The sequence below is a fragment of the Nycticebus coucang genome, chromosome 4, assembly GCF_027406575.1.
Source record: "Nycticebus coucang isolate mNycCou1 chromosome 4, mNycCou1.pri, whole genome shotgun sequence".
Classification (NCBI taxonomy): Eukaryota; Metazoa; Chordata; class Mammalia; order Primates; family Lorisidae; genus Nycticebus; species Nycticebus coucang.
In genome coordinates, this window is record NC_069783.1 from 22,100,322 (window position 1) to 22,113,370 (window position 13,049).

General features: G+C 37.7%; 1 protein-coding gene across 3 annotated transcripts in view; it reads right to left on the reverse strand.

The window, feature by feature from the left end:
• The window catches only part of ATAD2B (ATPase family AAA domain containing 2B), a 176,979-nt gene that overhangs the window by 14,800 nt on the left and 149,130 nt on the right, over positions 1 to 13,049 (reverse strand). For all 3 annotated transcript variants that reach the window (XM_053588597.1, XM_053588596.1, XM_053588598.1), the window contains one exon: positions 3,578 to 3,700. In XM_053588597.1, coding sequence (XP_053444572.1) covers positions 3,578 to 3,700 — 123 coding nt within the window. The remainder of the gene's footprint in view (positions 1 to 3,577; positions 3,701 to 13,049) is intronic.

Sequence of the window (13,049 nt, forward strand, 5' to 3'; positions counted from 1 at the left end):
TTTAGTGTTCTTACATTATCTTCCTGAGAGTAATCATTCTATCTCTATTTTCTTTACTAGACTTCTTTCTCCTATATGGTCCTTAACATTGATATTTCTCTTTTCTTCTTCTTACTCTAATGTTACCTTCCCTGACGAAGTATCATTATGTCCAGCCTCCACTATCATTATATAATAATTCTCAAATACATGTCTTTAGCCCAAACACTTCTTGCCTTCTAACCCATTCATCCAACTGCTTACTTAATATCTGACTGGATATCCTGAAGATACATCAAATTAAAAAGAAATGACTTATTTTACCCTACAAAACATAACCATTCGTCCTTATATATTCCCAATCTACACTGGCGGTATTAGCATCTCTAAGTCAGTCCACCAGCAATGTGGCAGCCAATTTCAACTCTTCTTCCCTTCATGGTACTCTCCACCCCTGCAGCTACATGTCACACACATTCATCTTTTCTATCTCCATTTCTACTTCATTAAATTAGAATCCTGGACTACTCCAACAACTTTTCTTCCCCCAGCAGCTTTACTGAGATATGATTTACATAATACATAAATCACCTATTGAGTGGTACAACAAATAATATTTAATAAAAGAGCCATGCCATCACCACAGCAATATATAATTTTAGATAACTGTCCCACACACCAACTACTCCATTTTTTGTCCCTATAAACTTGCCTTTTCTGCATTTTACATGAAAGAACTGTATAATATGTGGTCTTCCACAACTGGCTTCTTTCACTTAGCGTAATGTTTACGAAGTTCATCCATGCTTACTATATACTTTGTTCCTTTTTGATGCTAAGTAGTACGCCACCATATGGATATCCTATGTTCTCCTTACCCGTTCACCAGCTTATGGACATTTGGGTTGTTTCCAGTTTGTAGTCATTATAAATAATACTCCTATCAATATGCATGTCTTCATGGGGGAATATATTTTCATTTCTCTTGGGTAGATTCCTAAGAGTAAAATCAGTGGGTTGTATAGTAAATCTAAGTTTAACTTTTTAGAAACTGCCAAATTGTTTGCCAAATTGGCTCCAATAGCTTTTAAACTGATCTCTCATCTTCCTACCCTGCACATTGAGAACATGCTATTTCTTGCTGCCAAAGCAATTTGACCAAATCATCTCATTGCTTAAGAACCCTCAATGACCATGGCAATGTTTCTCAAACTTTAGTGTTCATAAAAATCACTTGAATAGTTTGTTAAAATGCAGATTTCTTGGCTTCAGTATTCTCAGAGAATCTAATTTACCAGGTTGAAGCTGCTACGGGTAACAGGTACACATGGTACCACACACATTCTAGGGACTGAAGTAAAGCCATAAATAAAACCTTCAAAGTGCTTATATTCTAAGGAGAACGGAGATCACAAAAAAACCAATCCACATAATGCCAAGTGCTGCCAGAGCCTATATAGATTAGGTGGTCATAGAAGGGCTCCTGAAGAAGGGCTCATCTCTTGAACCATATTTCCCACCATTCTGTATATCAGTTTAAAGTTTTCTGATACACCAAGGTATTACACACTTTTGTGCCATATACATGCTATTATTTGCTTGGTTTGCAATGCTTGCTCTTCCTCTTGTCACTAACTCCCTTCTTCTAGTGCACTAGAGAACACTTCTATATTGACTCCTCAACTCTGATCAAAACACTAGCTTCTCTACTTGGAGGCCTCTCCTTTCTGTTCACTGAACATGCTTCAACCAGTGCATATATCACATTGTATCTGATTTATTTTACATTTTTCTTTACTACTAATGTGTAATGTTTTTCAAAAACAAGATTATAAACTGAATCAACAAACTACATTTGCTAATTGCGTGTTTCTAATAACAAAACTGCGTGTAAGTAGGGGGAAAACAGTATTCTTAAGAATACTGTTTTAAAGTACCAATATCAGTACCAGTATTGGATGTCAACTGACAAAAAATAAAACCTCTTCAGATATGAAAACGTATCTAATATCTTAGTCCCTAAGAATAAGATGTTGGTGTGGATGCGGAGAGAAGCGAACGTTTCTACACTACTGGTGGGAATGCAAGCTAATACGACCTTTCTGGAAAGAAGTTTGGAGAACACTCAAGGAACTAAAAGTAGACCTACCATTCGATCCTGCAATTCCTCTACTAGGTATATACCCCATGATCAAAAATCATTTTACAACAAAGACATTTGCACCAGAATGTTTATTGCAGCCCAATTCATAATAGCCAGGACATGGAAACAGCCCAAGTGCCCATCAACCCATGAATGGATTAACAAATTATGGTATATGTACACCATGGAATACTATGCAGCCATAAAAAAGATGGAGACCTCACATCTTTTATTTTTTACCTGGATGGAGCTGGAACATATTCTTCTTAGTAAAGTATCTCAAGAATGGGGAAAAAAGTATCCAATGTACTCCATACTACTATGAAATCAATATATAACCACCTACACACTCATATGAATGGCAAAACATAACTATAGCCCAGAAAGTAAAAGGGAAGAGGAGAGAAAGGGGAGGGAAGGGGAGGGAGGACAGAGGAGGGAAGGTATTTGGGGGGATCTCACCTAATGTGCATGATACAACAGTACATTTCAAAACTATTAAGAAATGAGTATAATTGTGATGGATGTGTTACTTAGTTCAATGTAAGAATTTCACATTGTATATCGAAGTAGTACCCTGAACCCCATAAATGCATCAATGTAAAAAAAAAAACAATAAAGGAAAAAATAATCTGCCACATGCCATAATATGGACAAACCCTCAGGGCATTATGCTAAGTGAAATAAACTAGTCATAAAAAGGAAAAATAAATAAATAAAATCCCTAAGAATAGAAATTAATTATTACAAAGATATACTCAAGAGAGAGGGTGATTGGTAGATCTCACCTAATGTGCACAATATGAGGGCGTTCAGCACGCCCCCTTGGTGAAGGGCTCAACTACAATGTGAACTTTATCTTAAAAATGAAAACTGGCTCAGTGCCTGTAGCTCAAGTGGCTAGGGCACCAGCCACACACACCAAAGGTGGCGGGTTCAAGCCCACCCTGGGCCTGCCAAACAACAATGACAACTACAACAAAAAAATTGCCAGGCGTTGTGGTGGGCGCCTGTAGTCCCAGCTACGTGGGAAGCTGAGGCAAGAGAATCACTTAAGCCTAAGAGTTTGAGGTTGCTGTGAGCTGTGACACCACGGCACTCTACCAAGGGCAACATAGTGAGACTCCGTCTCAAAAATAAAAGAGAAATGAAAACAATGTAGCCTAAACATTTGTACCCTCCTATCAATATAAAATTAAAAAAAAAAAAATTCTTACAAAAGAAATTCCACTTTATTTCTGTAATATATGCTTTACACTAAAACTTTCATAGAAGGTAAAGTTTTTAAATATCTGACAATTTACATGACACATATTAGCATGAGAAATGAACTGAAGATTATACCTCAAGATATATTATTTTCATAATACCAGCAACCTTAAAAAACATCATTCAGTAACTGTGTGTGAAGAGAGTCCACTAGGTCTCAGTAGCAAGCTCACTGCTTCAAGTTACCTCTTTTTATTCTTGCTTCCTTAATTTCTTCACAGAGTTTATTAAATTCCGGATCCAGTTCAGCTGCAATAATAGCATGTGCAGTGTCTTTCAGTGTACAAGCCCGGTGCCTAATGATTTTATCTGTTTAAAACAAATGGTATAAATTTATTATAGATACAAGTGAAATAACATTAACAAAGGACATCCTAAAAAGAGAAGCAAAAGAACAGAAACATTCAAATAAAATTGTAAAAAACCATTTCTAGGTGAGAAAAGGTGCTTATAAAACTTGGGTAAAATATAACTATAAGCTACTCAAGTTAGTATTTCTCTGAAAATTGTACTTTTAAGAACCTCAGGCTTGGCACCTGTAGCTCAGCAGCTAGGGCGCTAGCCATGTACACTGGAGCTGGCGGGTTTGAACCCAGCCTGGGCCCGCCAAACAACAATGACAACTACAACTACAACCAAAAAAAATTAAATGCCAGGCGTTACGGCGGGCACCTATAGCCCCAGCTACTTGGGAGGCTGAGGCGAGAGGATCACTTGAGCCCAAGAGTTGGAGGTTGCTGTGAGCTGTGATGCCATGGCACTCTACCTAGGGTGACAGCTTGAGACTCTGTCTCAAAAAAAAAAAAAAGAACCTCGAAGTACTAAGTCTATTAAATCATTACCTTGAAATACATGGTTTTCTTTTAAATTTTTGAAAACAGAAACACACAATTTTCAATAAAAAAAAAATGAAAAGGGGCTCAGTGCCTATGCCTCAAGCAGCTGAGGCGCCAGCCACATATACCTGAGCTGGAGGGTTTGAATCCAGCCCGGGCCTGCCCAACAACAATGACGGCTGCAACCAAAAAAAAAAAAAAAAATAGCCGGGCATTGTGGTGGGCGCCTGTAGTTGGGAGGAGGAGGTAGGAGAATCAGAATCGCTTGAGCGCAGGAATTGGAGGTTGCTGTCAGCTGTGATGCCACAGCACTCTACCCAGGGGACAGCTCTGTCTCCAAAAAAAAAAAAAAACTGAAAAGGATTTAAAGGATATTTACCATATGCCCAACCTCAGTGCTATTGTAGATGAATACTGAGAGTTCAGAAAATATTAAATTTCTCCTTAAGTTAATACTGGTCAAAACTATGTTGAACAGGGTGGCGCCTGTGGCTCAGTGAGTAGGGCGCCAGCCCCATATGCCGAGGGTGGCGAGTTCAAACCCAGCCCCGGCCAAACTGCAACAAAAAAATAGCTGGGCGTTGTGGCGGGCGCCTGTAGTCCCAGCTGCTCGGGAGGCTGAGGCAAGAGAATCGCGTAAGCCCGAGAGTAGAGGTTGCGGTGAGCCGTGTGACGCCACGGCACTCTACCTGAGGGCGGTACAGTGAGACTCGGTCTCTACAAAAAAAAAAAAACTATGTTGAACAATGCCAAAAAAGAAATGAAGGGAGGGAGGATCAGAAGACAGGAGGGAAGAGAGGGAAGGGAAGAGAATGGGAAGGAAGGAAAGAGAAAGGAGAATGGAAAGAGAGAAAAAGAGAAAGGAGAAAAGAAGAGAGAGAGAAAGAAAGAAAGAAAGCCAGCCATAATATATCCCAAGTAAGGATAACCTATTTAAAAATGTGACAAAAACAGAGAAATAAAGAAAGACTTTCTAAGATAAAGAGCACAATGTGGCATATAAAATTGTAGGTAGGTCCAGGAGAGAAGTATAAACACAGTTACAGGTAAACTATACCTAAAAATGGGCGTCTGCTTCACACTAATCCAGAAGTTTCCAGCCATAAATAATTCATATAAACAGTACTCCATAGAGCTGTGCAACTCAGAGGTATTAAAAGGTAAGTAAATATATCAAGGTGCTCTGTTTTATACAGTATAAAGAACTAGAATCCAAAGTCACAAATAACATCTGCTTTTTCCTCTCTAGTACAGTCCAACAATATAGACAAAAACACAGAGGTCTTTTGCTTACAACTTTGAGGCTTTGCAGAAATCTTACACAACCAAACATGCACTATTCAAAGGCAACCACAGATCTATTTCCTTCTAATATATTTTCCCTAAATATTCATTCAAATATTGTCAGTCATACCAAGAAAAGCAAGCAGTAAAAGGCTACACAGCAGTAAATAAGACAGACATAGGCCCACTTACAAGGAGTTTTCTAGACTACTAAAGGAAAGTGGTATTAAACAAAATAATCTCTCATACATATATATATTCTAAAAACAACAACAAAACACAACAAAATAAAAAACCCTGAACAACAGCTGTAAAGAAAATCTACATTGGGCGGCTCCTGTGGCTCAAAGGAGTAGGGCGCCAGCCCCATATGCCGGATGTGGTGGGTTCAAACCCAGCCCCAGTCAAAAACTGCAAAAAAAAGAAAATCTACATGATTTTGATATGGGTGCCAATAGTAGTTGGGCAAGTCAGGAAAACCTCTCTAAAGAAGAGGCATTTAATTAAGCTAACACTTGCAGCATGCAATGGAGTAAAAAGCCATTGAAAGAATAGGGGGAAACTAGGACGGATCCAAAAAATGCCATGGATACAGAGGTCCAACTGTAATACTTGTGAGAGTATCCCGGAGTAAAAAGAGCTTGGTGATTTCACAAACCTAAACGGTAGACTATGTGGTTAGAATATAACAAGCAAGAGGCAAACAGGAACCAGATCTCAGGATTTCAGATTTTATTCTAAGAGCAACGAAAGTCATTGAAAAGATCTGAGCAGAGAAGTAATGTGATTCGGATTTATATCTCTGCATAATCACAAAGGGTTGTTTTTGTTTTTTGAGACAAGGTTTTGCACTGTCACCCAAGCTAGAATGCAGTGGCATATCATAGCTCACTGTAACCTTAAACTCCTGGGCTCAAGCGCTCCTCCTGCATAGCTGACCTCATTCCCCTTCAGAAACCAAATCCCCAAATGTTCAAGTCCCTTATATAGAAGTATTACAGTTGAACCTCTGTATCCATGGGTTCACACCCACAGACACATATGGCCAACGACATGTGTTTAACATTCTATAAAACTGCTAGCCTACTTTCTAGAGTAAGCTATACCATTTCATATTCCTACCAGCAGTGCATCATAGTTCCAGTTCTTTCACAACCTTGTTAACTTTCAATGTGGTCTTTTTTAATTTACACAATTCCTATAGGTGTTCAGTGGTATCTTGTGGTTTTAATTTGAATTTCACTGAAGTTTAATGAGGCTGAGTATCTTTTCTTGTGCTTATTTGCCTTCTCTATATCTTTTTTGGTGAAATGTCTTCAACTCTTATACCCATCTTTTATATTGGGTTGTTTTCTTATTATTAAATTTTTAAACTTAATATTCAGGCTGTAAGTTTTAGCTCTTACATTTAGGAATATGATTCCTTTTGAGCCAACTTTTATATATAGATCGAAGATTTTTTGACATACTGATATCCAATTGTTTCAGGACTGTTACAAAGACTACACTTTCTCCAGTGAACTAACTTAATACCTTCATCAAAAAGTACTTAACCGGGCAGCACCTGTGGCTCAGTGAGTAGGGCACCGGCCCCATATGCCGAGGGTGGCGGGTTCAAACCCAGCCCAGGCCAAACTGCAACAACAACAAAAAAAAAAATAGCCGGGCGTTGTGGCGGGCGCCTGTAGTCCCAGCTGCTTGGGAGGCTGAGGTAAAAGAATTGCGTAATCCCAAGAATTAGAGGTTGCTGTGAGCCGTGTGACGCCATGGCACTCTACCGAGGGTGGTACAGTGAGACTCTGTCTCTACAAAAAAAAAAAAAAATTAAAAAAAAAAAAGTACTTAACCACCTATATGGGCATCTCCTCCAGGACACCCCCACCCCCAGACAGGGTCCTGCTTTGCCACCCTGGCTGGAATGTAGTGGCCTCATCATAGTTTGCTACAACCTCAAACTGCTGGGCTCAAGTGATCATCCTGCCTCAATTTCCCAAGTAGCTAGTACTGTGGGTACGAGCCATGGTGCCCAACCTCAATATTCTATTCTATTCCACTGATCTATTTGCCAGTCTTCACAAGAACATTACACTGTGCAGATTAGTGTAACTTTTTTAAGTCTTAAAATAAGTTGATATTAAGTCCTCCAACAATTTTCATTTTATTATTATTTTATTTTTCAAAATTGTTTAAACTATTCTAGGTTCCTTGTTTTTTCATAAGAATTTTAGAATCAACTTCACAATGGCCAGGGGCAGTGGCTCACGTCTGTAATCCTAGCACTCCAGGAGGCCGAGGCAGGTAGATTGCTTGAGCTCAGAAGTTTGAGACCAGCCTGGGCAAGAGGAAGACCTGTGTCTCTAAAAATACCTAGGCATTGTGGCGGGCACCTGTAGTCACAGCTACTCAGGAGGCTGAGGCAAGAGAATCACTTGAGCCCAAGAGTTTGAAGTTGCTGTGATCTGTGTCGCCACAGCACTCTACTAAGAGTGACAAAGTGAGACTCTGTCTCAAAAAAAAGAAAAGAAAAAAAGAAAAAAGTCAACTTGTCAATTTCTATCAAATGCCCACTGGAATTCTGATTGTATGGTGTTGAATCTAGGGTCCAATTTAGAGAGAAATGACATCTTCACAATATTGAGCCTTTCAATCCATAAACACAATATAGTCCATTTTTCAGCCTTTAATTTTTTTCTATGTTTGATAGTTTCAATGTACAAGTATTAAACATATTATGTCAAATTTATCTACATTATTTTTTGATGCTACTGTAAATAATATTTTTATTTCAATTTCCTATTGTTTGTTGCTAGTACACAGAAATACAATTGAGTTTTGTATATTAATCTTGTCTTGTGCAACCATGCTAAATCACTTATATATTTCAATAGCATCTTTGTAGATTCCACAAGATTTCTATGTGGACCTATTGTCTACAGTAGACAGTTTTACTTCTTCCAAACTAAAAGGGATGATTTTTTTTCTGCCCCTTACTTTAGGGCAAGCACTAGAAGCTCCACTATAATACTGGGTAGAAGTGGTAAGAGCAGACATCCTTGCCATGTTCCTGATCTTAGGGGGGAAATATTTACTCTTTCATATTAGCATGTGAACTTCAGGCTTTTTGTAAATATCTTTATCAGACTATTAAAAGATGATCACCCACTATGTTCCACAAAACAAAAAACAACCTTAATTTATAAAAACAGCTTAACTATAATCTGCTAACCATATACTTTTTTTTTTTAAATTAAATCATAGCTATGTACATTAATGCAATCATAGGGTACAATGTGCTGGTTTTATATACAATTTGAAATGTTTTCATCAAACTGGTTAACATAGCCTTCACAGCATTTTCTTAGTTATTGTGTTAATACATTTATATTCTACACCTAATAAATTTCACATGTACCCTTGTAAGATGCACTGTAGGTGTAACCATTTACTTTTAATGTGATTTATGTTATCAATATGGCTACTATTTATTCTCTACTTGTTCTATGTTCTTCTTTTTCTCACTTCTTTTGGAATTACTATGCACCTCTGTATGATCCTATCTCATCTCCTGGTTTGTTTACTAGCTCTAACTCTTTGCTGCACTACAGCTACCCTGTGTGAGCTTCAAGGAATATTCCCTGGAAGGAAGGAATATTCTTTGGCCTCAGGTAGTTTTCTCACTACAAATAAAAAATGAACATCCCCAGAAGTAAATATAGTTTCACATTGATAATATAATGTCTGTAGCCCGTGTAACACCATAGTTTTCCATCAATGGCTTTCTACCTCAGCTTGAGCAGACAGAAACTAAAAAAGAAGTGGGTCTGCCATACGCTCTCTCTAAAATAACTTAATCATTGGTCTTTCTGCTTCTTTTAAAAGCACGCTTCCTATCCCAACCTCATCTTCAATTAAGAGAGAAAAGAGGGTAAATGAATGAAGAAAAAAGTAACTCCATAAAAATTTTCCAATGGTATGAAGGACAAGGAATATATTCTAAAGAATATCTATCTGCATTTAACAGGAGGTGATGCTTTTTCATATGCCTATCATTACATTTCCGTTCCATCATAATTAAAGGAGTATCTAAGATTATGCATTATATTATAGAAGCATAAGCTTAAAAGAATTAAAACTACAAGGGACATCCATGAAAATGCTAGGTCTTTAATCTTTTTTGACCTGGATCCTTGTGAGGATAAAAGTCGAAAAGTACACATGAATATAATTTTGCATGTGGTTGTTCAGAGATTCACAGACAATAGACTTAAAATTCATGCTTTAAAATTGTGCAGAGGCTGGGTGCGGTAGCTCACACCTGTAATCCTAGCACTCTGGGAGGCAGAGGCGGGTGGACTACCTGAGCTCACAGGTTCGAGACCAGCATGAGCCAGAGTGAGACCTCATCTTTAAAAACAGCTGGGCATTGTGGTAGGCGCCTGTAGTCCCAGCTACTTGGAAGGCTGAAGCAAGAGAATCACTTGAGCCCAAGAGTTTGAGGTTGCTGTGAGCTATGATGCTAGGGCACTCTACCAAGGGTGACAAAGTGAGACTATGCCCCCCCCCAATTAATTAAATTAAAATTAAATAAAATCGGTTCAGCACCTGTAGCTCAGTGGCTAGGGCGCCAGACATATACACTGGAGCTGGAAGGTTCGAGCCCAGCCCAGGCCTGCAAAACAAATGACAACTACAACAAAAAAATAGCTGGGCACTGTGGCAGGCGCCTGTAGTCCCAGCTACTTGGGAGGCTGAGGCAAGAGAATTGCTTTAGCCCAAGAATTTGAGGTTGCTGAGATGCCTCGGTACTTTACCAAGGGCAACAAAGTGAGACTCTATTTCAAATAAATAAATAAAATTAAATAAAATCATGCAGAAATGGAAGCTACATATTCGCTAGCTTTGACTTTGTCTCATTTTAACATTGTCCAAATCCATGAAATTTTAAAGTAACATGAACATAGCAAAAACCACATGCTGGCTTTGAAGTTAAAACAGACCTCAACTGACTCACAAATACAGTATTTGTGGGTTTATCTTTATCTAAAAAATAAAGACATTACCACCTGCATTTGTCTTGGGCAAAAATTAATGGCTACTTAGAACAAATAAATGAATATCTATAAATTAATAGAATCACTACTTAAACAAAAGTAACAGTTTCAGTGTGTTGATGTTTCTTTTGTATCTGGTGAATTATTTTTTTTTAATTCACTATAAAAAAAAAAGTAGCATATTAGCCAGATTTTTTCAATAAAATTATTTGAAAAGATGAACAATATTTTTTTAAAAAACTAATTTTCATAGTATTATTTTTCATTCCAAATTATTAGATAAATGAAAAATTTTACTGTATTTACTGGTTCAGATATTTATACATTACCAATATGAAAGCATATTCTACACATAAGCGTTATATCTCCATTTTATAATTTCTATCTAATCTGAGACTCCTTGAGTTAGAATTTAAAAAGAAACAACTGCTAAAATTTACTCACTGGCTGCATTTACATGTTTTAAGAACATGTTCCATATAAGATGCCTATATAGATCCTATTCTTAGTAAGTGTAGAGTCTAAAATAAGTGATAAAGATATGTAAACAAACAACTACTCCAGGCAATAAGTGTCTCAGAAAAGTTACATGTTGTGAAATTCAGAGATGAAGGGGTTACTTATAACTGGAAGGCAATCAGAAAAACCTTTCATGAGCTTAGCATTTGATATTTCCTGAAAGATAAGTAGAATTTAAAAATATATGTGGTTTTAAAAACCACACACTTTTAAAAGGTGCGTTTTCATATATGTAACTTATACCTCAATAAAACTGATTTAAAAAGAAAATAAAAGTACATGCTCCCAATACAGTACATTTAACAAAGATCCTGAAACAGTAAAATTGGGACCTATGCTGACAAAAATGGGGAACCTATTTCCTAGAGAAGTGTTCCCCCTGGGCTCCTCTCATCTTATTCTGCATACTGCCCATGAGACCTCATTCACTCCTATACACTGATAACTCCCAAAAAGGTTTCCCTCTTTCTCTTTTTTTCTTTTTTTTGAGACAGAGTCTCACTATGTTGCCCTTGGTAGAGTGTCGTGGCGTCACAGCTCACAGCAACCTCAAACTCTTGGGCTTAAGTGATTCCCTTGCCTCAGCCTCCCAAGTAGCTGGGACTATAGGCACCCACCACAATGCCAGGCTATTTTTTTTTGTTGTAGTTGTCATTTTTGTTTAGCTGGCCTGGGCTGGGTTTGAACCTGCCAGCCTCAGTGTATGTAGCTGGTACCGTAAACACTGTGTTACGGGTGCTGAGCCTCAAAAAGATCTCTTGCCCAAACTTCCTCTAATCTCCAGAATCATATACCCAGCTATTACTGTACTATATCTGCATTTTATCTGGGTATACCAAATATAATTCATGCAAACATGTCCAAAAGTAAACTTAGCATGTTCCCCATAAACTTGTTTCTACATTGGTTTACTTTCTCAGATTCTTCCATCCAGACTGAAACCTCAGGTGTCACTATAGATTTGTCAGCCATATGGTTGGTCATTAAGACCTCTATATTTAATCTCCACAGCCACTGCAACTACATCTTAATTGGTCTCCCAACCTCCATCCTACCCCCTAAAAATTCACACTAAAAGGTCAGGGCTATACCTTAATCATCTGTTATTATCTGTAGCCTTGAATAGGATGATTAATACATAGAAAACAGTTAAGAAATGAATGCTCAGTTAGTAGGGAAGCAAATTAATTTCTCACTACCAGAAATACTTTCTTCGTACCCATGTTTGCTACTTTCTTCAACCTGAAATGAATGCCCTTCTCAGTCCTGCTCATCTCCAGACAGTGTCTTCTCTGTGTTCCACTGACCCTGTGTGCATATTTCTAACAGAGGTCTTACAACAACGCATTATAATTATCTGCTGTCACTTCAAAACATTATTCATTATTGCCACCTTTATAGCCCTTTATCTTAATAATCTTCTTGTTATTACAATCACCAATAATTAGATAAGTATATTTGTCAGCTCTAAAAAAAAATCAGTGACTTTCTAGTATTAGGGATTGCGATTTATATATTACTATTGTGGGCGGAATCGTAGCCCCTCAAAATTCACATGTTGAAGCCCCAATACCTTGAAATATGACTGTATTTGGAGATGGGGGCTTTAAAAACATAATTAAGATAAAATGAGGTCATATGGGTGGGCTATAATCCAATCTAACTGATGTCCTTATACAGAAAATTTGAACATATTAAGAGAAACTAGGAGCATTATAAGCATAGAGAAAAGGTCATATAAAGACACAGGGAGACAGTCCATCTGCAAACCAAGAAAAGGGTTTTCAGGAGAAACCAAACCTACTGACACCTTCAATTTGAACTGATAGCCTCCCAGATTAAGCCATCCAGTCTGCCATATTTTGTTATAGCAGCCCTAATAATCTAATTCAATTACATACAGAATAATGCCTGCCACATGGTACTTACCTAGTAAGCATTATTAATCTATCAAAAGATTCAAGGACC